Below are 27,272 nucleotides of genomic sequence, written 5' to 3'. Positions count from 1 at the left end.
TTTGGGAGGGGGGTGAGAGAACCTGGATTTGTGCAGGAAATGGCCCAACTTGATTATCATGCACATTGTGTAAAGAGTTGTCACTTTGGATGGGCTATCACCAGCAGGAGAGTGAATTTGTGTGGGGGGGTGGAGGGTGAGAAAACCTGGATTTGTGCTGGAAATGGCCCACCTGATGATCACTTTAGATAAGCTATTACCAGCTGAACAATGGGGTGGGAGGAGGTATTTTTTCATATTCTCTGTGTATATATAAAGTCTGCTGCAGTTTCCACGGCATGCATCTGATGAAGTGAGCTGTAGCTCACGAAAGCTCATGCTCAAATAAATTGGTTAGTCTCTAAGGTGCCACAAGTACTCCTTTTCTTTTTGCAAAAATTTATGGGCTGCTATAGTAATATAATCTCACAGGAAAATTGACAGGCTTAAAGGCTAAATCTTATTTGCCTTATTCACAAGAATAATGCTATTTGGATGAGTCAGGTGAGAAGAATTTGATCCTAAATATTCAACCTAAATAGACAGATTAAAAATAGCATCCTGTGTTGCCACCCCTTGCGTTAATTGGGATCTTTCTTAAAGCCCCAGTTCCTAGAGTCATGGGAGTTCATGAGAAATTCAGCTTTCATTTTTTTTTAAAGTGCACTTCTTTCTAGCCCTCTCCGTTGCAGAGAAAGGCATGAAAATATGAAACAAGTGCACCCCAAAACCTCAAAAACCAGAAGGCCAATAATATCCTGAACGGTTGTTTTCTTTTTTTTAAAATCCCACAATTTTTAAACCAATCATGATATTTCAGGAGGCTGATGTCTTTAAAAAAAAAAAAGTACTTGGGTTTGGCATCACACCAGCGCCTCCTGGAGCCCCAGCGCCTGGGTCCAGCCCACCAACCCAAACCTTCCCTTTCTCCTCGGCCGTTGCTCTGTGGAGAGCCAAACCGAAGCAGCTTGGAAGTTCGCATTCACACCAGGCTTCCTGCCTGCTCCGGTGCCCCCGGACAAAACGCTCCTGGACTGGCCAGCGCAAACAAACCCGAGCCACCGGGCTCTGGGGCGGCCCCAGTCCGCGTTTCTCGGCCGCCCAACAAGTCGCGCCCCCGAAAAATCGCACCCTCCACCCTAGCCGGGACGCGGCCCTGGAGACCACAGGGACGGCTCTGACCGCGGACAACGCAACGCGCCTCGAGCCGCCTCGCGCTAACGCCAGCGCCCGCGCCGCAGCATTTGCCTCCTCCCGCGCGCTCCGCTCCCGCCTTCCCAGCCACGCGCCGCGCCCCGCCCCGCCCCTTCCTCTGGCGTCACTTCCCGCGCGGCCTCGCTTCCGCTTCTGTCTCTAGTCCAGTCATCTCCTTCCGCCTGGTTGTTTCCAGGGTAACTAGCCGCGCCGGTCGGAGACGGCTGTCGCCCGCCCGCCGTAAGTAGCTCAGCAGCGGGCTAGGGTTGCAGCCTGCTCTCAGCGACCTCCTCGGCGGAGGGGAGCCCTGCCCTGCCCTGCCCTTCTTCCCCGCGCCCCCGGAGAAGAGCAGTGCCCCTCCCCAGAGGTGTTAGGACTGCCCTCCCCGCCCCGGGCCAGGAATCCCCCCACCCTCAGAGGCTGCTCCTTTCCCCTTCCTCCCCCCACAGGTTCTTGGGACACTCCTTGCCCCACAAGAGGTCAGATTCACCCCACCCCCGAGGACTGCATTCCCCACAGGGGAGAAAGTCTCCCCTCCCTATGAAGTGGAGGACTGTCCCAACCTCCACTCCCCTCCAGGGGTGGGTCTCAACCTTTCCAGACTAATGGACCCCTTTCCAGGAGTCTGATTTGTCTTGTGTACCCCGAAGTGTCACCTCACTTAAAAACTGCTTGCGTGCAAAATCAGATATAATAATACAGAAGTGTCACAAAAAGAACCAGGAGGACTTGAGGCACCTTAGAGACTAACAAATTTATTTGAGCATAAGCTTTCGTGGGCTAAAACCCACTTCATCCGATGCATGCAGTGGAAAATACAAAGGGAAGAGATATATACACAGAGAACATGAAACAATGGGTGTTGCCATACACACTATAACGAGAGTGATCAATTAAGGTGGGCTGTTAGCAGCAGGAGAAAAAAGCTTTTGTGGTGATAGGATGGCCCATTTCCAACAGTTGACAAGAAGGTGAGAGTAACAGTGGGGGCGGGGGGGAGAATAAGCATGCAGAAATAGTTTTACTTTGTGTAAAAGTGTCACAGTACGCTATCACTGAAAAATTGATTATGTTCTCATTTTTGCCATATGATAATAAGATAAATCAATTGGAATATAAATATTTTACGTACATTTCAGTGTATAGTATGTACAGCAGTATAAACAACTCACTGTCTGTGTGAAATATTAGTTTGTACTGACTTTGCTAGTGCTTTTTATGTAGCCTGTTGTAAAACTAGGCAATATCTAGATGACTTGATGTACCTCTGGAAGATATTTGCGCATGGGCCACGAGTATTGAAGGCAGGGGAAGGCTGTGCCTCCCCAAACAACCTTGCATGGCCCCACACACACTCTTCCCCCAGACTCCTTCCTGCTTCCCGCGTTGTGCTGCGGGGGGGCTAGAGGGCTAACGGTGGCTGGTCTGTGATCTGTGGTTGGGGGAGGGAGGCCATGCTGCCCGTCCGCCCAGCCCTCCGGTGCTGTGGGGGGCACCGTCCACTCACCCGGGGCTGGGGGGGGGTGTCTCTGCCCGCTCACCCGCTGGTTGTTTCGGGGCTAGCGGGGCATGGGTGGCTGGAGGCGTGGGGGGGAAGCTGGCTGCCGCGCCAGGAGGGGGTGGTCTCTGGGCTCCGGCGGGAGAGGCGGGGCCTCAGGCAGAAGGGGTGGTGCAGCCAGGGGCTAGCCTCCCTGAGCCAGGGATTCACCCGCCACGCATGCCTCTCTCCTGGTTGAGAGCCACTGCCCTTGAAGTCTCTGACTGACACCTCCACCCCTCAGGACAGTGGTGGGCAACTTGCAGTCCGTCAGGGTAATCTGCCGGCAGGCTGCGAGACAGTTTGTTTACATCAACCGTCTGCAGGCATGCCTGCCCGCAGCTCCCAGTGGCTGCCATTCATCGTTCCCAGCCAACGGGAGCTGTGGAAAGTGGTGCGGGCCTGCAGACGGTTGATGTAAACAAACTGTCTTGCAGCCCACTAGCGGATTACCCTGACGGACCGCAGGTTGCCCATCACTGACTCAGGACTAAAGGACTGTGCCTCCTGCCTCCCCTGGAACTGCCCCTCCCCCCCAGAAGCAGGAGCATAGGGAATTGGTCCCCTCCCCAACCCAGCAGAATAGGAGACTGAGTCCCCACTTAAGTGCGAAGGACTTCCCGCCATCTTCCACTCTTCAGAGTCCGGTGACCTCCAAGTATGTTGCAGCCAGGAGGAAAGGATGGGGATTGATAACCCCCACACACTGGGTGTGGTGCAGCCCTTACAGTAACTGAGTAGTTGAGCCCATGTGTTCTCTCATTGTTTCCCACTAAGCTTCTGCTGGGCAACCCTACTGCTTTGACATGGTGCCCAGGCATCAGAACCATCTTCCTTGGGGTAGAAAGTTTTCGGCCTGCTTGCCTTTTTCTAGATGTTTGTACAGTGTGTAAAGCATCTAGAGTGCTAGAGAGGAGCTTGATAACCTAATGAAACAATATCTAGATATGGAATTTATTTTAAACTTTTTATTACACCTTTCATCCCAAAGCTGCTCACGGACTATACATACCGCCTGAAAAACAGCCACCTCTGAGGTGGAGAGGACAGCAATTGGGCTGACATCAGTCGTACAAGACAACAGTGGAAGGAAAGGAGTTTTGGCCAAAGGTACTAGGACAAACTCCTACTTGTAGGAAAAGTGCCCTAGAATCTTTCATATCCACAAAGAGCAGATAGGAGAAAGGACTCATCCAAATAATTCCTTTATAGTATGAACGGCATAGATATAAGTTGCTAGAATTGAATTCGTCCTACTGAGTTATAAACCTGTGGTTCAAGGAAGCTGAAGGTATTTCAAACCTGATGTTTAAAACACCAATCTGTCTTTTGCCTGTTTAGTAATGTAGTTTGTTTTTCATGTTTGGGATAGGGATGTCATGAGGAAAGGAACAGTATAGTAACCATACAGAGTTTTAATTGAGCATTCATGAACTATACTTCAGCATCTCTTTCTCCCTGTCTGTGTGCAGCCTTATTTTGTGGGATTGATTGGAGTCAGATCATGTCCACTCCTCCTCTCGCTGGGGCAGGGATGCCTCCTGGTGCTTTCTCAGGACCACAGGCTCAAGCAGCCCGAGAAGTGAACACAGCTTCTCTCTGTCGCATTGGCCAAGAGACTGTGCAGGATATTGTATTTCGGACAATGGAAATCTTTCAGCTACTGAGGAATATGCAGGTGAGATGCAGAAAGACCTTCCCTTTTCATACTCTTCTGTTCCCTTCCTATCTCCTACCAACTAGTTGTTTAAAAAAAAAAAAAAAAAGGTAATACAGTTGGAGATGATCGGATGCATCATAGCATGTGTAGAAAGTGTTTTCAGTATTTGAGGGGGTAGTTTAGCTTAGAGCAAGTTCTTGACCAAAGTGCTTTCAGGGGTGAGAATATGTTGTCTGTATATTGCTGTTGGATTATTTCTGTAAATCTGTTCTTCCATCCTGGTTGCATGAGCATTGTGAATTAGAGAAAATCCTCATTTAGTGTACTGTGGGTACACGCTAAATGTAAGACTTTTGTCTTTATGTTTCTATTTTCTTTTAAGAAATAACAAAATTTGTTTGTATGCTAACTTCTTTTCTGTATTCTTGCTGGCCTTTGGGGATTATTTTGCCAGAGATCTTTTGGTCATCTTACTATAGAATAACATTTTCCATCCAAAACTGGGTGAAATTCTTAACGCTCTTTTTATACTCAGAAAGTGGTACAAGTAATTTTCAGTGTGAGGCTGGTTACTGAGTAAATAAACCCCAAGATGTAATTGTATTTAAAGAATAGAATCTGAGAAGATGAATTGGAATATAATCCTTTTATTTCTTCCTGTGACTATGATTTTATTTTTTAGTTGAACGTTCTTATATTGTAATTTTTTATCTATATCTAGGTATTTATGTCAGAAATTATTGCTAAAGCATTTTGATACTGAGCTTGATAACATCTCATAAAATTTTAAGATGGCATCCAATATCACATCTTCTACATCTTGCATAACCAGTTTAAGCATTCTGATGTTAAGAAGAATAGCATTGTGTTCATAATTAAACAGTCCCAGATCTTGGAAGGAGCTTTGCTCACGTAAACTCCTACACCTGCACAGAACCCTACTGACTTAAGTGATGGCAGGAGCACTTCTATGAGGAGCACATTGTAGCGGTGGGGTCTAAAAATAAAGTAATGGCTGCTAGTGGTCACTGCATATTGTAAAAAGACTGCATATTGTTAGGGTATTTGTAATAACTGTTAACATCACTCTTCTCCTACTGTTTGAAATGACCCTTTGGAAGCTTGGATTTTTTATATATATATATATATATATAATAATTTTTTGGTTGCTTATGCTCTTCTCCTGCTGAGTTGAAGTCCTGTGCTTATTTTTATTTGTTTTTACTTGTGCTAGTTGTATCATAGCACTTGTTTTGGGAGGTGAGAGAAATACTAGAGGCCAGGTACTTGTATCCGTGGGAAGAATCCAACAATCATTGAAGTAAATGGGAGCTGAGTAGAAACATTTTTGAGTATAAGACAGAATTTGGCCAACAAAGTGGAATAGCCTTTGTAAATTAATATATAACAAATTAAAAAGTTATAGCTTGAGAATTATTGCATTTCTAAGAGGTTTTCAGGAACTGTGCATCTTACTAGAGTTGCATAATTTTTTAATGAACAAGTTATTTTTTTAAAAATCCAGATTTAACTATGAAGAGTCTCATTTGAGCTTCTTCACTGTATTTGAATAAAAGTAAAGTGAGAAGTTTTGTAAAATAACTGCAAGAAAAATACGTATCCTTATGGAGTATTGCTTTTAGCAATGGCCAATACAGTTAGATTAGGTATTGCAAATCCTCTATTATTGTAATGACATTAATATGATGCTATCCTTAAGTTAAAAGTAAAGGTGAAAAAAGAACAATTTATTTGTGGACTAAATACTAAACTAAAAGTAGAACCAGTGTACAGGTTGTACACTATTATTAACAGGACATAATCTAGTTGTTTGAAAATGTTCCTTAGATCAGAAAGGGAGGATACAAAAAATAATTTCTGAATAAATTATTTTTACAACATTTAAACACAATGAAAGAAACCATGGCTTCTATGAAATTCAATCCAATTCACATAGCCTTGAGCTGTTAAAACCCTTTGAGCTATAACTAGCAAATATATACAGTCTATCTTAGTTCTCTTTTCAACTCTTAAAGAAATGCTCACGCATTTGGTACAACTTAATGAAGTAATTAACTTAGATATAGGGGAAATAATGTTATTCAAAAATAAATGTTTTCTGTGTTATGTAACAGTACTAAAACCACTTCTGTAAAGTAAAGTAATGCACATTGGAAAAAATAACCCCAACTATACATACAATATGATGGGGCTAATATAGCTACAATTAATCAGGAGAAAGATCTTGGAGTCATCGTGGATAGTTCTCTGAAGACATCCATACAGTGTGCAGCGGCAGTCCAAAAAGCATACGGGATGTTAGGAATCATTAAAAAAGGGATAGAGAATAAGATGGAGAATATCTTATTGCCCTTATATAAATCCATGGTACGCCCACATCTTGAATACTGCATACAGATGTGGTCCCCTCATCTTGAATACTGCATACAGATGTGGTCCCCTCATCTCAAAAAAATATACTGGCATTAGAAAAGGTTCAGAAAAGGGCAACTAAAATGATTAGGGATTTAGAACAGGTCCCATATGAGGAGAAATTAAAAAGGCTAGAACTTTTCAGCTTGGAAAAGAGGAGACTAAGGGGGGATATGATAGAGGTCTATAAAATCATGAGTGGTGTGGAGAAAGTGAATAAGGAAAAGTTATTTACTTGTTCCCATAATATCAAAACTAGGGGCCACCAAATGAAATTAGTGGGTAGCAGGTTTAAAACAAATCATAGAATCATAGAATAACAGAGTTGGAAGGGACCTCTGGAGGCCATCTAGTCCAACCCCCTGCCCAGAGTAGGACCAATCCCAACTAAATCATCCCAGCCAGGGCTTTGTCAAGTCTGACCTTAAAAACTTTTAAGGAAGGGGATTCCACTACCTCCCTAGGTAACGCATTCCAGTGTTTCACCACCCTCCTAGTGGAAAAGTTTTTCCTAATATCCAACCCAAATCTCCCCCACTGCAACTTCAGACCATTACTCCTTGTCCTGTCATCTGCTATCACTGAGAATAGTCTAGATCCATCCTCTTTGGATCCACCTTTCAGGTAGTTAAAAGCAGCTATCAAATCTCCCCTCATTCTTCTCTTCCGTAGACTAAACAATCCCAGTTCCCTCAGCCTCTCCTTATAAGTCATGTGTTCTACACCCCTAATCATCTTTGTTGCCCTTCGCTGGATTCTCTCCAATTTTTCCACATCCTTCTTGTAGTGTGGGGCCCAAAACTAGACACAGTACTCCAGATGAGGCCTCACCAGTGTCGAATAGAGGGGAACGATCACGTCCCTCGATCTGCTGGCAATGCCCCTACTTATACACCCCAAAATGCCATTGGCCTTCTTGGCAACAAGGGCACACTGTTGACTCATATCCAGCTTCTCGTCCACTGTCACCTCCAGGTCCTTTTCTGCAGAACTGCTGCCTAGCCGTTCAGTCCCTAGTCTGTAGCGGTGCATTGGATTCTTCCGTCCTAAGTGCAGGACTCTGCACTTGTCCTTGTTGAACCTCATCAGATTTCTTTTGGCCCAATCCTCCAATTTGTCTAGGTCCCTCTGTATCCTATCCCTACCCTCCAGCGTATCCACCGCTCCTCCCAGTTTAGTGTCATCTGCAAACTTGCTGAGGGTGCAATCCACATCATCCTCCAGATCATTAATGAAGATATTGAACAAAACCGGCCCGAGGACCAACCCTTGGGGCACTCCGCTAGATACCGGCTGCCAACTAGACATGGAGCCATTGATCACTACCCGTTGAGCCCGACAATCTAGCCAACTTTCTACCCACCTTGTAGTGCATCCATCCAGCCCATACTTCTTTAACTTGCTGACAAGAATACTGTAGGAGACCGTGTCAAAAGCTTTGTTAAAGTCGAGGAATAACACGTCCACTGCTTTCCCTTCATCCACAGAACCAATTATCTCATCATAGAAAGCAATTAGATTAGTCAGGCATGACTTGACCGTGGTGAATCCATGCTGACTGTTCCTGATCACTTTCCTCTCCTCTAAGTGTTTCAGAATTGATTCCTTGAGGACATGCTCCATGATTTTTCCAGGGACTGAGGTGAGGCTGACTGGCCTGTAGTTCCCAGGATCCTCCTTCTTCCCTTTTTTAAAGATTGGCACTACATTAGCCTTTTTCCAGTCATCCGGGACCTCCCCTGAACACCATGAGTTTTCAAAGATAATGGCCAATGGCTCTGCAATCACATCCGCCAACTCCTTTAGGACTCTCAGATGCAGCGCATCCAGCCCAATGGACTTGTGCTCGTCCAGCGTTTCTAAATAGTCCCGAACCACTTCTTTCTCCACAGAGGGCTGGTCACCTCCTCCCCATGCTGTGCTGCCCAGTGCAGTAGTCTGGGAGCTGACCTTGTTTGTGAAGACAGAGGCAAAAAAAGCATTGAGTACATTAGCTTTTTCCACATCCTCTGTCACTAGGTTGCCTCCCTCATTCAGTAAGGGGCCCACGCTTTCCTGGGCTTTCTTCTTATTGCCAACATACCTGAAGAAACCCTTCTTGTAAAAGTTCTTCTTTACTCAGTGCACAGTCAATCTGTGGAACTCCTTGCCATAGGAGGTTGTGAAGGCTAGGACTATAACAGGGTTTAAAAGAGAACTGGATAAATTCATGGAGGTTAAGTCCATTAATGGCTATTAGCCAGGATGGGTAAGGAATGGTGTCCCTAGCCTCTGTGTGTCAGAGGGTGGAGATGGATGGCAGGAGAGAGATCACTTGATCATTACCTGTTAGGTTCACTCCCTCTGGGGCACCTGGCATTGTCACTGTGAGTAGACAGGATACTGGGGCTGGATGGACCCTTACTCTGACCCAGTATGGCCTTTCTTATGCTCTCAGGATTTCATAGTAGAGTCCTTTTTGCAGAAAGTTATGACTGTATTTCCTTTCAATATTTGGTGTTATGGAAATCCACCTTAGCCTCTTCTTTTCTGTTACGAACCACAGAAATGTGACACTGAGCCCTAGTCTACACTACAAACTTATGTCAGTATAACTACATCGCTCAGGGGTGTGGAAAATTTGCACCCCTGAGTGCTGCAGTTATGCCAACCTAACTCCTGATGTAGACAGCACTTTGTCAATGGGAGGGCTTTTCCTATTGACATAGCTACCTCCTCTTAGGAGGTTTAAAACCTATAGACTATGCTGAGTGGAAAAGGTGTCCTGTTGGCAGGTAGCATTTTCATTAAGCACTATAGCACTGCAAGTGTAGACAAACCCTTAGTTCATCACTTTGATTCATGGCTGAGGTGGCCAGCTAGATGCAGAGATCTCTCACTATTCATGATTTAACTTCAGTTACAGAATTCATATTTATAGTTGTGAGTATGATCACCTCCCAGATGAAAATAATGAAACAAATTCTTTCTCTCATTTCCGTCGGTGGGGAAACTTGAAAAGTAGAAGACATTTTGTTTTGTGATGAATGTGTATATGTGTCTGTGTAGAGAGCTTATTGTGGAAAAGCTAAGTTGATGAGGTGTATTTTGTATTAAGCTCTAATTTTGGAAGTTCTGTAAGAGTGAGTTCCATAGTCTAGGTCCAGACACCCATTCTCTCATCTGTGTCATGATCCTCCTCTCTTGGTAAACAGTTTCATGGTTCCAGTAGGATTTAGCTGTCAGTGGAGAGAGAAGTGATCTTAGGTAACAAATGTTAACCCCACAGAGAGCTATGAATTTTAAAATTAAAGCTGGTCAAAAAATGCCAAAAAACTACAAAATTATTTCATCAAAATGTTGAATTTTCAAAAAGTTTCAATCCTTTATAAATTGGTCATAAACAGAAACAATAATTGAAAAATTTAGAAATATTTTTCCTAAAAAATGTTGTTGAAACTTTATTTTTTTAAATAACTAACTAAAATGAATTGAATACAGACTCCAGTGCCTTTGCTAAGTGAGCCGACTGCTGCACTCTGCATTATGGAGCCTCTTTCCCTAATATACTGAATATGTCTGGGGCATAAGTGTGTGGATTACTGTGGTCAGATCTGTGTATGATACCAGAGAGCACAGTCTTCTGATTAGTCACAATAGAAAAGATGTTAGCATTTGAAAAACTATTTGAAGATATTAAATAAGAAGCTATTGACTATATAAAGGGTCTGTGATTACATAGGACTTGGGTTTGGCATATAAAATCAGCAGATAAGGTGCAAATTTTTAATGTAAAGAAAGTGGCTGGAACATCCATGACTGTTAGTCGGAGAGAAAAATGTAAAAAATAGGTTTGTCAAGAACTTACAAAAATTAATTGCGATTAATCACAGGGTTAAAAAAATTAATCGCAATTATTATTGTTTAACAGCGCGACTAGAATACCATTTATTTAAATATTTTTGGACGTTTTCTACATTTTTAAATATATTGATTTCAATTACAACACAGAATACAAAGTGTACAGTGCTTACTTTATATTATTATTATTTTTATTACAAATGTTCGCACTGTAAAAAACAAAAGATATAGTATTTTTCAATTCACCTAATACAAGTACTGTAGTGCAACCTCTTTATCATGAAAGTTGAACTTACAAATTCAGAATTATGTATAAAAAATAACTGCATTCAAAAATAAAACAATGTAAAACTTTAGAGCCTACAAGTCCACTCAGTCCTACTTCAACCAATCATCCAAACAAACAAGTTTGGTTACAGTTTGAAGGAGATAATGCTGACCGCTTCTTGTTTACAATGTCACCTGAAAGTGAGAACAGGCATTCACATGGCACTGTTATAGCCAGTGTCTCAAGATATTTACGTGCCAGATGCGCTAAAGATTCATATGTTCCTTCACGCTTCAACCACCATTCCAGAGGACACGTGTCCATGCTGACGACAGGTTCCGCTCAATACGATCTAAAGCAGAGCAGACCGAAGCATATTTATTTTCATCATCCGAGTCAGATGCCAACAGCAGAAGATTGGATTTTCTTTTTTGGTAGTTCGGGTTCTGTAGTTTCCACATCCAGTTCCTCTTTTAAGACTTCTGAAAGCATGCTCCACAGCTTGTCCCGCTCAGATTTTGGACAGCACTTCAGATTCTTAAACCTTGGGTCAAGTGCTGTAGCTATCTTTAGAAATCTCACATTGGTACCTTCTTTGCGTTTTGTCAAATCTGCTGTGAAAGTGTTCTTTAAAACGAACATATGCTGGGTCATCAACCGAGACTGCTATAACATAAAATATATGGCAGAATGCAGGTAAAACAGAGCTGGAGACATACAATTCTCCCCCAAGGAGTTCAGTTACAAATTTAATTAATGGGTTATTTTTTTAATGAGCATCATCAGCATGGAAGCATGTCCTGTGGAATGATGGCTGAAGCATGAAGGGGCATACAAATATTTAGCATATCTGGCACATAAATACCTTGCAACACCAGCTACAAAAGTGCCATGCGAATGCCTGTTCTCACTTTTAGGTGACACTGTAAATAAGAAGCAGGCAGCAGTATCTCCCATAAATGTATACAAACTTGTTTGTCTCAGCGATTGGCTGAACAAGAAGTAGGACTGCGTGGACTTGTAGGCTCCAAAGTTGTACATTGTTTTGTTTTTGAGTGCAGTTATGTAACAACAAAAGTCTACATTTGTAAATTACACTTTCACGATAAAGAGATTGCACTACAGTACTTGTATGAGGTGAATTGAAAAATACTATTTTTTTTTACAGTGCAAATATTTGTAATAAAAATAATAATGTAAAGTGAACTCTGTACACTCTGTATTCTGTGTTGTAATAGAAATCAATATATTTGAAAATGTAGAAAAACATCCAAAATATTTAATAAATTTCAATTGGTATTCTTATTCTATTGTTTAACAGTGCGATTAATCACTGTTAATTTTTTAATCACAGTTAATTTTTTGAGTTAATCGCTGAGTTAACTGCGATTAATCGACAGCCCTAGTAAAAAAGAACTTTTTATAAACACTTCATTTTAGTTGATGGGATAGAAAGTTTGTTTTAGTAACTTTTTTTTTGTTTGTTTTATTTTGTTAACTGTTTTCCTTTTTAAATTGTTTGGCTTCTTAAGCTACCAAATGGTGTTACTTATCATACTGGGACATACCAAGACAGATTAGCAAAGCTGCAAGAACATCTCCGTCAGCTATCAATACTCTTCAGGAAACTCAGATTAGTCTATGACAAATGCAATGAAAACTGTGCAGGGCTAGATCCTGTTCCCATAGAGGTAAGTATTTTCTTTGATATGTTTGATTGTTGGGTCTGATTTTTATTGTTTGTTTATGTTACAGTAGCACCCATTCCTTCAGACTGCTTGTTATACTCAGCTGTTGTCTCTGATTTTAAACAAGACTGTAAACCAGTGGTCCCCCAACTTTTTCTTTTGTGGCCTCTCTTACCCATAACGGAACCTGTCCACCCCCTCCCCCAACCCCCACAACTACGGCTGGGAGCAGGACCAGAGCCACAGTCAGGAGCCGGGGCCACGAGCAGAGCCACAGATGGGGGCTAAGAGTGGGACTGGGGGCCGGGGCTGGGACTGGGAGCCAAGGCCAGAACTGCAGCTGGGGCCGCAGCCAGGGGTGAAGCCATGACCAGGACCCGAACTGAGGCTAGGGCTGGGGGTAGAGCAGGTCTGGGTGGCACTCCCTCCCCACCCCGTGTGGGCTGTGCTGGGCCCCACCACGCCCCCCCACCCGACGTTCCTCTGCTCCCCCCCGAGGGGCACACCCCACAGTTTGGGGACCACTGCTGTAAACTCTTCAGGGGACAGATTGTCACTTTGTGGAGCTGGTTGAAATTTTGAAGCTGTTTTTTTAATTTAAAAAAAAATTAAAAGAGAACTAAATTTTTTTCATTTAGATTGAATGAGGGTTTTTTTACTTTTGGAAGGATGAAAAATTTGAAACATTTTTTTAAATGAAATTAAATTTCATTTCAGATTTTGGAGTAGTCTTTGCCCAGTAGAAAAAAAGGAGAAAAGGTTTTGGGGCTTTTTGTTTTAAAAAACGGGAGAGAGTGAGACAGAGAGACAAACTGGGGAAAAACTTACTTTCTGTGTATCTTTTTTTATGCTTTTCCAGGGGAAAGAAATACATTTAGAGGGAAAAAAGTTAGAGTGGAGGTTTTTATTCACTACTTTCTCTCACATTTTTTCTTTTTCCAATTATTTTCCAGTGGGGAAAAAGTGAGAGGAAGAACACTGGATGGAAAATCTTTTTTCCATTCCAAAATTCCAAAAGTAAACAGAAAACCTGAGAGAAAATGAGTTTCTCCTTGATTTTTTTAATCTTTGTCAAATCTACCTTTTTTCCTTTGAAATTTAGACATGCCCTACTTACTCTGAGTTTACTGCGTAGCACAATGGGGCACCTATCCTCATTGGGCCTCTGGATACTATTGCTGCTGCTGTTACTACTAGTAGTAGATTTTTGAATTTTCTACACCATTTTACTCTTGTATTTGTGGGCAGTTTAATATAAACATGGTGTTATAAGTTTTAAAATATTCACTAAACAGGAACAAAGAAATATAGGAAATTTAGGATCAGACCAGTGGTCCATCTAGACCAGAGGCGGGCAAACTTTTTGGTCTGAGGGCTGCATCGGGTTTCTGAAATTGTATGGAGGGCCGGTTAGGGGAGGCTGTGCCTCCCCGAACAGTGAGGCATGGCCTGGCCCCTGCTCCCTATTTGACCCCGCCACTTCTCGCCCCCTGACAGCCCCCCCCCCCCGGGGACTCCTGCCCTATCCAACCCCTCCATTCCTTGATGGCCCCCTGGGAACCCCTGCCCCATCCACCCCCCCTTCTCTCGGTCCCCTGATCACCCCCGGATCCCCCACCCCTAACTGTCCCCCACCGTCCCATCAAACCTCCCCCCTCCTTCCTGACTGCCCCCCTGGGACTCCTGCCCCATCCAACCACACCCCTTCTCCCTGACTGCCCTGGACCCCTCTCCCCTAGCTGCCCCCCACCACCTCATTCAACCCCCTCCTCCTTCCTGACTGGCCCCCCAGGAGCCCTACCCCATCCACTCCTTCTGTTCCCTGTGCCCTGACTGCCCCCCATCCAACCCCTCCTCTCCTTACTCTCTGCCCCCTCTGGGACTCCTGCCCCCATTCAACCCCCGTTCCCCGCTCTCTGACCGCCCCAACCCCTCTCCATGCCCCTGGCCACCCCCCGAACTCCCCTGCCCTCTATCTAACCCCTTCTCCCCCCGCCCCGCTCCTTACTGCCTGGAGCCGCACCGCACAGCACAAAGCTCTGCAGCCCCACCACCCAAAGCAGTGCGGCGGCGTGGCTGCGGGGGGGGGGGGGGGGGGACAGTCTCCCAGGCCAGGAGCTCAGGGGCTGGGCAGGACAGTCCCACGGGCCAAATGTGGCCTGCAGGACATAGTTTGCCCACCTCTGATCTAGACCAGTCTCTGACAAGATTACCACCCGCTTTAGAGAAAAGTACATGAAACCCTGCAGCAGGCTGTTATGGGATAATCCGCTCCATGGAAAGTTTCCTCCCAACCCCTGATAGATGGAGTTGACTTATGCCCCATAGCATGTAAATTTATATCCCTTCTTGGAGATTGTTTATGGGATTTGGGGTTTTTTTTAAGCATTTGCTATTATATATATGGATATTTTGATATCCATATTAATGTCCAATCCCTTTCTGACTCCTTCTAATCTCATGGCCTCAGTGATATCTTGTGCAATGAGTTTCATTGTGCTTTGTGTGGAAGAAGTTTCATTTTATTGGTTTTGAGTTGGCTAACTTTGAGTTTCATTTTGTTCCTCTTGTGTTTTATGAGACAGGGTGAATAGAAGCTGAATCTACTAGACCATTCACTATTTTATGTCCCTTTGTCATATTCCCTCTTAGGGCCTTTAATTATCTTCTATTATGAAAGTGAAAAAGTACAGTTGGTACACACAGTATCTTGAAGAGGTGGAATTTGGGCTGAATATAGCAAAATGGTATTGTATTGGTGAATGCAGAGAAATTGTCCTCCGGTTTAAAAGGAAGTGTGTGTGTTAAGTCAAGCACTCTTCCATTTCCCAGATATCTATAACTAACATTCTATCAATAAAGCTAGATTAAGAAAAGGTTGCATAACCATAACTCTGTCCCCTTGTGCATTGCTTTTGATGTAGTCTCTAATTACATACTAGTACAATATAGTGTTCTACTTATATTAATTAATTTATATTAATTTAGCTCCCGTCCTGCCACTGATTCCATCAGAACCAGTTGCAGGATTCTGGCTTTAGATTACATGTGAACCATCTTTAAAAAAAATTTTTTTCATTGTTGCTATACTCTGTTTTCATTGGCAATCTTTATTTACTTAAATGTTCTAAAATAAATCTCTCTTCAATTTATATATGTTAATATAGTTGGTATCCTTGTACTGTTCAACTCCTTTTCAACCAACAGATCAGTACGTGAGGCAATTAACTATGAAGCTGGCCTAGCTACCAACTTTCTTTGCCTGAATTTCGTGAATGTTGAGTGCTTAACTGTTCAATTTGAATGTTCTTAGTCACTTTTATCAAAAATTACATTTGGTTTAGAGATCAAAGAAATTTCATAGTGTAGAATATTTGGCTGTATGCTACCAGAATGCCTTCTCCTTGCCTTGCAGGGTAGTAAAGGAAGCCCTCCTCCAGAGAACCTTAGTAGCTAAGTAGCTTCTGCCTTATAGGATGCAAATATTATAAGTCATGCACTTTCATTACATTTTCAGTGTACAGCTTAGATGCACATATGCAGTGTGGAATTCATTGGCTGTCCACTTTAACAAGATTAATGAGAATTCTGTGCAAAATGTATTTCACGTGTATGAAATTCAATTTTCAATAGGTTAAATCAGAGCTAGTTTTCACCAGTATATTCAAAGGTGGTCATTTTAGAATGAGGACTCCTACATGCCAAATTTAAACTTCCTACCCACATCCATTTTACTCCTAGAGTTGTAAAAAAAAAAAAAAGGCATTTGATTTTTTTTTTAAATTGGGGATGTCTGAGGAAGATGGGAGGTTCCACTCTTGTACTTTAAAATACATTTAATGTCTTTGCTCAACTTAAAAAAATAAAAACCTCCCTTAAACAGAGACCAATCCTGCAAAGTTATGGTACAAGGGGTAACTGTTTCAGTAAGTTATGAATGTCTGAAAATGGGTTAGGATGGAAATTATCATGCTATCTGAGGTTTAACAGATATATTTGGACTGCATAAATGATTTAGTATTCATGATTTCTCTTCCTTTCACATTCCCTCAGCATAAATGGTTCAGTTTCCAATGTAGCTAAATAACAGATGAATGTGCATTTGATTGAGAACCTATTCCCTAATCCTTAACCCTTGTCTTCTCCTTACACATTTCCAGTAATTACTAGTCTTAGTTTTGGCTGTTCTCTGTTTAAATTTAAGAGGATCTTATCCTACTAGCAGCTTCATCTTTTCTCAGTGCCTAACGTCTGAGGACTCAGACATTGTGTTGACATTTAGAAGTGTTCCATATTCTCAATTTTTTTCAGAAATGGGAGTTTAAAGACGAAACAATGGACTGTGTGCCTTCACATACAAGTTCCATTAACTCTAAGACCTAATTCTAAATTGTTGTAGGGTACTGCTTTTGAATCAGAGTAGTATTTTTTTGCTATGCAGAAAAATACTTCTGTCTGTAATTTTTTATATACAAATTGGTTGGATTTTCTTTTAAAGGAAGGATATGAGTGTTAAAGATCATTTAGGACTCTTCATCAGATTTTGTTTCAGACTGTTTCTCTTTACAGTGGCAGTTTGTAGGAAATGATGAAACATGGGTTATTTGATCTGATCACAATGGAAAATATTTAAGACAAAATTCATATTTGACATTTTTCTGTTAAGATCTTTCTATTTGAATCAACCTATAATGGTCAAAAATACAAAGACATCATAATATAGACTTCTTAAAATATTAAAGGCTAGATTTTGCCTCTTTGTAAACCACAGCCCATGTTGAGGCCTGCATAAAGCTGCAGTGACGCAAGCATATGTCTATGAGGCATTGTGCCTATTTGAAGCACTATACCCTTCCCTGGTGTACGGGGGTGCTTGCTGGAGCCATTCTGTAGGCCTATGCGGGGGAAGGGAGGTGTTGAGTAAGCCATGTCCCTTAGGCAATTTGAACTCCCAGAGAAAGCAATGATGTCTTTGCTCTCTTATGCACCTTTCCAAAGGCTAAGGACAATCTGGCCCTAATATTGCACACCTGTAAAAAGAAACTTTCCTTCTTATCCTCTGTCTGCCACTGTTCCTCTTTCCCTCTTCTCACTTACTCGCCCCCCACCCAAAAAAAAAAAAGGGAAACAAAGGAGTGGTTCAGATTAAGAACTCTGTACTTGCATATATTCCAGTGCAGAGCTCCCATTGCCCACTGAATGAGAGCTGCAGGGTTAGCATATTTTAAAATCAGTTTCTTCTGTTCCTTGATTCTGTAAAAAATACTGTTTACAAGCTTGACAGTATTAAAATAATAATACTAAATAGTCCTTTACAAACATTTACAAACATAAGCTTCAGATCAGGAAACTTGTTAAGATTTCTGTTTAATGTATTTAAACTACTGAGAGCAGAGGTTTATAATGGAAATGACATTGGCACAGAAATGCTTCATTTTGACTGTATTGCCATAAATGTAGATGAGAAGTTTATTTTGGCCCCATAGTTCTGGAGCATATACTATCGTTCTCTTCAAATTTTTACCATACATAGCAAAAATAGTTTTTTACTTGAACTTTAACATTTGGTTCACCTTCATAGCAACTTATTCCATATGTTGAAGAGGATGGATCCAAGCATGATGATCGTGGTGTTGCAAGCCAGCTTCGTTTTGCTAGTGAGGAAAGAAGGGAAATCATGGAAGTAAATAAGGTAACAAAGTTCAGATTGACTTGCATGACGCAGAAAATATGTTGCTTTGTCCATGTGAAGCTTGTATTACTAGATTGCTCCATAAAATACAGTGTGTTTGCTATTTGGCCCCAAGTAACAAATAGTTCAGGAGTAAACATTTCTTGTGTATCAGGATTTCAGCGTTCTCCATCATAGAATCATAGAATATCAGGGACGGAAGGGACCTCAGGAGGTCATCTACTCCAACCCCCTGCTCAAAGCAGGACCAATCCCCAACTAAATCATCCCAGCCAGGGCTTTGTCAAGTCTGGCCTTAAAAACCTCTAAGGATGGAGATTCCACCACCTCCCTAGGTAACGCATTCCAGTGTTTCACCACCCTCCTAGTGAAAAAGGTTTTCCTAATATCCAACCTAAATCTCCCCCACTGCAACTTGAGACCATTACTCCTTGTTCTGTCATCTGCTACCACTGAGAACAGTCTAGATCCATCCTCTTTGGAACCCCCTTTCAGGTAGTTGAAAGCAGCTATCAAATCCCCCCTCATTCTTCTCTTCCACAGACTAAACAATCCTCGTTCCCTCAGCCTCTCCTCATAAGTCATGTGTTCCAGTCCCCCAGTCATTTTTGTTGCCTTCTGCTGGACGTTTTCCAATTTTTCCACATCCTTCTTCTAGTGTGGGGCCCAAAACTGGACACAGTACTCCAGATGAGGCCTCACCAATGTCGAATAGAGGGGAATGATCACGTCCCTCGATCTGCTGGCAATGCCCCTACTTATACACCCCAAAATGCCATTGGCCTTCTTGGCAACAAGGGTACACTGTTGTCTCATATCCAGCTTCTCGTCCACTGTAACCTCTAGGTCCTTTTCTGCAGAACTGCTGCCTAGCCATTCGTCCCTAGTCTGTAGCGGTGCATGGGATTCTTCCGTCCTAAGTGCAAGACTCTGCACTTGTCCTTGTTGAAACTCATGAGATTTCTTTTGGCCCAATCCTCTAATTTGTCTAGCTTCCTCTGTATCCTAACCCTACCCTCCATCGTATCTACCTCTCCTCCCAGTTTAGTGTCATCTGCAAACTTGCTGAGGGTGCAATCCACACCATCCTCCAGATCATTAATAAAGATATTGAACAAAACCGGCCCGAGGACCAACCCTTGGGGCACTCCACTTGATACCGGCTACCATCTAGACATGGAGCCATTGATCACTACCCGTTGAGCCCGACAATCTCGCCAGCTTTCTATCCACCTTATAGTCCATTCATCCAGCCCATACTTCTTTAACTTGCTGGCAAGAATACTGTGGGAGACTGTCGAAAGCTTTGCTAAAGTCAAGGAACAACACGTCCACTGCGTTCCCCTCATCCACAGAGCCAGTTATCTCGTCACAGAAGGCAATTAGATTAGTCAGGCATGACTTGACCTTGGTGAATCCATGCTGACTGTTCCTGATCACTTTCCTCTCCTCTAAGTGTTTCAGAATTGATTCCTTGAGGACATGCTCCATGATTTTTCCAGGGACTGAGGTGAGGCTGACAGGCCTGTAGTTCCCAGGATCCTCCTTCTTCCCTTTTTTAAAGATGGGCACTACATTAGCCTTTTTCCAGTCGTCCGGGACCTCCCCCGAACACCATGAGTTTTCAAAGATAATGGCCAATGGCTCTGCAATCACATCCGCCAACTCCTTTAGGACTCTCAGATGCAGCGCATCCGGCCCAATGGACTTGTGCTCGTCCAGCGTTTCTAAATAGTCCCGAACCACTTCTTTCTCCACAGAGGGCTGGTCACCTCCTCCCCATGCTGTGCTGCCCAGTGCAGTAGTCTGGGAGCTGACCTTGTTTGTGAAGACAGAGGCAAAAAAAGCATTGAGTACATTAGCTTTTTCCACATCCTCTGTCACTAGGTTACCTCCCTCATTCAGTAAGGGGCCCACACTTTCCTTGACTTTCTTCTTGTTGCTAACATACCTGAAGAAACCCTTCTTGTTACTCTTAACATCTCTTGCTAGCTGCACCTCCAGGTGTGATTTGGCCTTCCATATTTCACTCCTGCATGCCCAAGCAATATTTTTATACTCTTCCCTGGTCATTTGTCCAGTCTTCTACTTCTTGTAAGCTTCTTTTTTGTGTTTAAGATCAGCAAGGATATCACTGTGAAGCCAAGCTGGTCGCCTGCCATATTTACTCTTCTTTCTGCACATCGGGATGGTTTGTCCCTGTAACCTCAATTAGGATTCTTTAAAATACAGCCAGCTCTCCTGGACTCCTTTTCCCCCTCATATTATTCTCCCAGGGAGTCCTGCCCATCAGTTCCCTGAGGTTGTCTAAGTCTGCTTTTCTGAAGTCCAGGGTCCATATTCTGCTGCTCTCCTTTCTTCCTTGTGTCAGGATCCTGAACTCGACCATCTCACAGTTGCTGCCTCCCAGGTTCCCATCCACTTTTGCTTCCCCTACTAATTCTTCCTGGTTTGTGAGCAGCAGGACAAGAAGAGCTCTGCCCCTAGTTGGTTCCTCCAGCACTTGCACCAGGAAATTGTCCCCTACACTTTCCAAAAACTTCCTGGATTGTCTGTGCACCGCTGTATTGCTCTCCCAGCAGATGTCAGGGTGATTGAAGTCTCCCATGAGAACCAGGGCTTGCGATCTTGTAACGTCCGTGAGTTGCCAGAAGAAAGCCTCATCCACCTCTTCCCCCTGGTCCGGTGGTCTATAGCAGACTCCCACCACTGCATCACCCTTGCTGCTCACACTTCTAAACTTAATCCAGAGACTCTCAGGTTTTTCTACTGTTTCATACCGGAGCTCTGAGCAGTCATACTGCTCTCTTATATACAGTGCAACTTCCCCATCTTTTCTGCCCTGCTTGTCCTTCCTGAACAGTTTATATCCATCTCCATGACAGTACTCCAGTCATGTGAGTTATCCCACTAAGTCTCTGTTATTCCAATCACATCATAATTCCTTGACTGTGCCAGGACTTCCCAGTTCTCCCTGCTTATTTCCCAGGCTTCCTGCATTTGTGTATAGGCACTTGAGATAACTTGGTGTTTGTCCTGCTTTCTTAGTATGAGGCAGGAGCCCTCCCCTCTCGCGCTCTCCTGCTCGTGCTTCCTCCCAGTATCCCATGTCCCCACTTACCTCAGGGCTTTGGTCTCCTTCCCCTGTGAACCTAGTTTAAAGTCCTTCTCACTAGGTTAGCCAGCCTGCTTGCAAAGATGCTCTTCCCTCTCTTCGGGAGGTGGAGCCCGTCTCTGCCTAGCACTCCTCCTTCTTGGAACACCATCCCATGGTCAAAGAATCCAAAGCCTTCTCTCCAACACCACCTGCGTAGCCCTTCATTGACTTCCACGATTCGACGGTCTCTACCCAGGCCTTTTCCTTGACGGGGAGGATGGATGAGAACACCATTTGCACCTCAAACTCCTTTATCCTTCTTCCCAGAGCCACGTAGTCCGCAGTGATCCGCTCAGGGTCATTCTTGGCAGTATCATTGGTGCCCACGTGGAGAAGCGGGAAGGGGTAGCAATCCGAGGGCTTGATGAGTCTCGGCAGTCCCTCCGTCACATCGTGAATCCTTGCTCCTGGCAAGCAGCAGACTTCTTGGTTTTCCCGGTTGGGGCGGCAGATAGATGACTGAGTCCCCCTGAGGAGAGAGTCCCCGACCACCACCACCCGCCTCTTTCTCTTTGGAGTGGTGGTCGTGGAACCCCTATCCCTAAGACAGTGCATCTCGTGCCTTTCAATCGGTGGAGTCTCCTTCTGTTCCCTTCCCTCAGATGTATCATCTAGTCCACTCTCCGCATTAGTTCCTGTGGAGAGAACATGAAAACAGTTGCTTACCTGTATCTGCGTTGCTGGTACATGGATGCACCCCTTTCTTCTTCTGGAGGTCACATGCTGCCAAATTTCTTCACTGTCCTCCTGTCCCCGCTGCGCAGCCTGTTCTGAATCTTCAGAACACTGTGTTCGTAGAAGCATATCCTGACGTCTGTCCAGGAAATCTTCCGTTTCTCTTACGCAACGCAGGGTCGATACTTGTTTCTCCAGACCTTGAACCTTCTCTTCCAATATGGAGACCAGCTTGCACTTTGTACAGACAAAGTCGCTTCTGTCCTGTGGCAGAAAGACAAACATGGCACATCCGGTTTGTTCAGCAATTTTTGATTTTGTTCTACTGGTTGATTGCGGAGTTAAGGCACCCCAACAATCAAAACTGTGTTGCTCTCTACAGTGTTTCCTAGCCAGTGCTGTGAGATTTTCATGAATGAGGTACATTTGGGTTTGTACCTAGTAGTTCTATTTAGTATTTGGCAAGCAGATTGGGATGAGATCATAGTTGGGTTCTCTGTGGCTTTGAAGCTTCTCCAGGAATGGTGGATAGCAGAATGTATATACAATGTAAAATGTGAAAATATTATCAGAACTATGTTGTGGATTAATAATGAACTGTAGGGCTGCCACTCCAACACCTTTCATGAGTAATAAATTCCTTGTTTGAAGAAAGAAAAAAAAAAGGGTCTGCTTTTTGTATTTCGAGAAATTGAAGAAGAACTTTTCTTTTGTCAAGTGTAGGATTTATGATACACTAACTGGTTCAAGAAAATGTATCAGATATGCTAAAGATGCTGTTAAATTTTCAGTCTGAATGGCAGGTATAGTTACTAATTAAAATTTTATTCAAATCAGTGTAGAAAGGTTACTAAAATATACAGCATCACTAAAGCACAAGTAGTTGGTCCTTCAAATTGTAAAACATAAAGATAGGATTAAATATTTGAAGGGTTGGAAAGACGTATGTGTAAATACTAAGCAGAAAGCAGTACAGGTATATGTAAAATAGACAGAAAACAACTGAACAAAAGAAATATCTAGATTCCAAGTAATTAAAATAAGTGGTAGAGGGAAATACCAGAAAATCCACTGAAAATATTTCTTTGATGTTTCAACTTTTCAATTCCCAATTAGAGAGGGAAAGATATTACATAAAACCCTATATTTATTCACACACTGTATAGGCAAAAACATGGGGACAGCATGTGAATTGAGAGAAAAGCAACTGAAAGCTTTTCTGTTGTATTTTATCTTCTTATATGTTGATGTAGAGGGATTGTATATATTAAATCCTGTATAATGTTATACTGTGAATTTATGCACATTTATTTGCAATCTTTAACTGTTAATAAACATAACTGTCTGTATTTACTGTGTGTTTGATAGTTTTATGACATGTTTTTACCCTTGTTGTTTTACTTGTATGCAAATTAGTTTTTTAAACCTCCTTGGCATGATCTTGTGGAATTTCATAAATGTTTAAGCTTTCTTTTAACAAAATAAATTAATAATAATAGAAATGTAGGACTGGAAAGGATCTCAGTAGGCCATCTAGTCCAGTCCCCTGCACTGAGGCAAAACTGAGTACTATATCTAGACCTCCCTGACAGGTGTTTGTTTAACCTCTCCTTAAAAACCTCTAATGACAGAGATTCTATAACCTCCCTAGGTAATTTGTTTCAGTGCTTAACTACCATTACACTTAGGAAGTTTTTCCTAATGTCTAACCTAAATCTCCCTTGCTGCAATTTAACCCCATTACTGCTTGTCTGTCCTCAGTGGATAATGAGAGCGATTTATCACCCTCTTTTTTATGACAATCTTTTATGTACTGGAAGACTGTTATCCTGTCCCCTCTCAGTCTTCTGTTCTCCAGACTAAACAAACCCAATTTTTTTCAGTCTTTCCTTGTAGGTCATATTTTCTAGACGTTTAGTCACCTTTGTTGCTCTCCTCTGGACTTTCTCCACTTTATCTACATCGAAGTGTGGTGCCCAGAACTGGACACAGTACTTCAGTTGAGGCCATATCAGTGCTGAATGGAAAAATTACATCTAGTGTCTTGCTTGCAACACTCCTGTTAATACATTCCAGAATAATGTCTGCTTTTTTGCAACGGAATTTCATTGTTTACTCATATTTAGTTTGTGCTCCACTATAACACCCAGATTCTTTTTTTCAGTACTCCTTCCTAAGCAGTCATTTCTCATTTTGTTTTTGTGCAGTTTATACTCCTGGGGGAATTCTGCACCAAAAAAATTAAAAATTCTGTGCACAATATTTTAAAATTCTGCAAAATAGTGCATATTTTATTTGTCAAAATAACGCAATATAATGGTGCCAGTTTCCATTATTTTGATAATTTATTTCAAAATATCTGCTAGCAAGTATGTCTGTAACAATACAGTCCAAAAAACCTGATTCTGGTAGAGTTTTTTTGACAAATAGATTCCTTATTAGGCATATTAATACAGAACTTTGAGTAATTCATTTAAATTAAAATACAGAACTGTATTTCCTGCACCTGTCAGAAGCAGCGCAAAGGCTTGGGGGGCGTCAGGGGTAATGGAGGAGTTGAGGGAGAGGGAAGGAGCCTGGAGTGAACCTGGAGGGTTGTGGGGTGTGGGTGGGAGAAATATAGTATAGGTTTTTTGTGGGGGGAAGGGTTGGGATTGTTAGGGAATTGAAGAGACTCCCCCATTCAGTCAGGTACATCTGCCCCTGTCCCCGTACTCCCCATCCCCATGGGTCTCTGCAGCCTCCTCCCCCATCTTCAGGCTCAACGCTGTCACCCCACTAGCTCCTGAGTCCATGCCTCAGTCTGTTCCCCCACTAGCCATTCTGAACCCCAGTATCTGACACCCCCGCAGCAGCCCTGTGTGCCCCACGCTGTCCTAATCTGGCTCCGCAGGCAGGGTGCTCTGATGAAGTTCTACTCCTGGGGGAATTCTCTGCCACTGGGCATGCACAGATCCCCCCCCCCCCCCCCCAGAAAATGTATTCTGCCCCAGAAGTGCTACAGTTCCACCTTTTGCCCACCAGAGGCCACTGTGGTGCCAGAACAGCCAGCTTCATTCATGCTGCTAACTGTTCTGATGCCACAGCAGCCTCTGGTGGGCGAAAGGCAGAACTGCAGCATCTCTTGGGCAGAAATATATTTTCTGCGGGGAAGAACTTAGTTTGATGGGAGGGCTTCTCCTGTCGACATAGCTACTGCCTTTTAGGGCCTATCTACACTATCCGCTGGATCGACAGGCAGCGATCGATCCAGTGAGGGTCGATTTATCGCGTCTAGTATAGATGCGATAAATCAACTGCTGAGCGCTCTCCTGTCAACTCACCGGTACTCCACCAGAACAAGGAGCGCAAGTGGAGTCGACGGGACATCGTCAGCTGTCAACTTACCGCAGTGAAGACACCGCAGTAAGTAGATCTAAGTACGTCGACTTCAGCTACGCTGTTCACGTGGCTGAAGTTGCATATCTTAGATTGACCCTGCGCAGTAATGTAGACAAGCCCTTAGAGAGGTGGAGTACGTATGCTGATGGGAGAAGCTCTCCTGTTGGCATAGATAGCCTTTTCACTATGCACTAGAGCAGCACAGCTGCAGCACTGTAAATATAGACAAGCCCTGATTTTGCTGGTCCCCTAACCCTACGGTATTTGTGTACCGCAGAATGTAGAATGAATAGGATGCCCTATTTGCTGGCCTGCACATCAGTTGTAAATCGGGGTTGAGCTGCTTTGGGAGAGCTGTTGAAAAAACTTGAACAGCTCTTTTCCTCACACTATGCCTGGTTCAGACCACCTCAGTTACAAACCCCTCGGGAATGGAGGTTGTTCAGAACTCTGAAATGTTCGTAACTCCGAACAAAATGTTATGGTTGTTCTTTCAAAAGTTCACAACTGAACATTGACTTAATACAGCTTTGAAACTTTTCTATGCCAAAGAAAAATGCTGCTTTTAACCATCATAATGTAAATGAAACAAGCACAGAAACAGTTTCCTTACCTTGTCAATTTTTTTTTAAACTTTCCCTTTATTTTTTTTAGTTTATGTTTAACACAGTACTGTATTGTATTTTCTTTCTTTTGTGGGGGAGGGGGAAGTCTATGATGCTGCCAGATTGCGTACTTCCGATTCCAAATGAGGTGTATGGTTGTCCGGTCAGTTCCTTAATTGGTGTTTGTAACTCTGAGGTTCTACTGTACTACTAATCCACCACTTTTCTAAGCACTCAATTCACACAAAATATGTTCACATAAATTTACCTGTTTCCCCCTTACACCTTTTAACTAGTTCAGACTGTGAAGTTTTTTCTTCCTACAGAAACATGCTTTTGTTGCTTTAAGGGCTTTGCTAATATCTTCTGATGCCCACAAGCACTCAGTTTTTAAAGGAGCTTGTTTGTTTTGTGAGAGACAAGGGTTCTGACCAAAAGACTGTTGAGAAAAGAAACAGTATTCCCACAGCACTCCTTAATTCCTGGTTTTTCTAATCCTCTAAGAATACATTTTAAAGAGACCATGGCATTCAGTTGATGACGATGGGAGCACTGATGTGTGAGAATAAACCCCCTGTGCTACATTATGTAGTATGATTATTTTCTTTTAATTGAAATTCCAATTACATAGTCTGGGCTTGATCAAACACCACTTGATAAATTCTTTCTTTTCACAGAAACTGAAACAGAAGAATCAGCAGCTGAAGCAAATTATGGATCAATTACGGAATCTCATTTGGGACATAAATGCCATGTTGGCAATGAGGAACTGAACTATGATACAATTTAAGTATTTTTTGTAATTATGAAAATAGACTTTCTTTATTTTTTTGAAAATACATAATTTCTTTTTTCTAAAAAGCCATTCATTTTCCCCTCTCCTTATCCCACTGGTATACAAAACTCCTTTAATGTTACTATGTGGTTTCTTTTGTGATATTTAAATGTATTGGTTCTGTTTATGTAAACAATTCATCATGTAATTTGTACACACAATAGAGACTCATTTGTGTTTACTACAATAAGCTTTGTAACGTGTAGTCATATTTTGGCTAGCATTCCAATTCCGCTGTTTTGGGGTTTTTTTAAAGCTGACTTCAAAACTTGTGTTTTTAAATAAATTTCTCAATGTTTAAACAAATAAAGCTTTTGTTTAAAATATA

At 42.8% G+C, this 27,272-nt stretch overlaps 1 protein-coding gene across 2 annotated transcripts; it reads left to right on the top strand.

Annotated features, from left to right (window-relative positions):
- Window positions 1–1,317: 1,317 nt before the first annotated feature.
- On the top strand, window positions 1,318–27,272 carry MED30 (mediator complex subunit 30). Of its 2 annotated transcripts, XM_073330277.2 has the most exons (6): window positions 1,318–1,413; window positions 3,702–3,820; window positions 4,183–4,388; window positions 12,444–12,602; window positions 18,181–18,291; window positions 26,787–27,272. In XM_073330277.2, exons 3-6 carry the CDS (start codon window positions 4,215–4,217, stop codon window positions 26,880–26,882), a joined length of 540 nt encoding a protein of 179 aa, XP_073186378.1. In that variant the 5' UTR covers window positions 1,318–1,413; window positions 3,702–3,820; window positions 4,183–4,214; the 3' UTR covers window positions 26,883–27,272. The 2 variants fall into 2 exon arrangements, with proteins under 2 accessions (XP_073186378.1, XP_073186379.1); XM_073330278.2 differs by lacking the exon at window positions 3,702–3,820.

This window comes from Lepidochelys kempii, chromosome 2 (assembly GCF_965140285.1).
Source record: "Lepidochelys kempii isolate rLepKem1 chromosome 2, rLepKem1.hap1, whole genome shotgun sequence".
NCBI lineage: Eukaryota > Metazoa > Chordata > Testudines > Cheloniidae > Lepidochelys > Lepidochelys kempii.
This window is presented reverse-complemented; position numbering and strand designations above follow the sequence as displayed.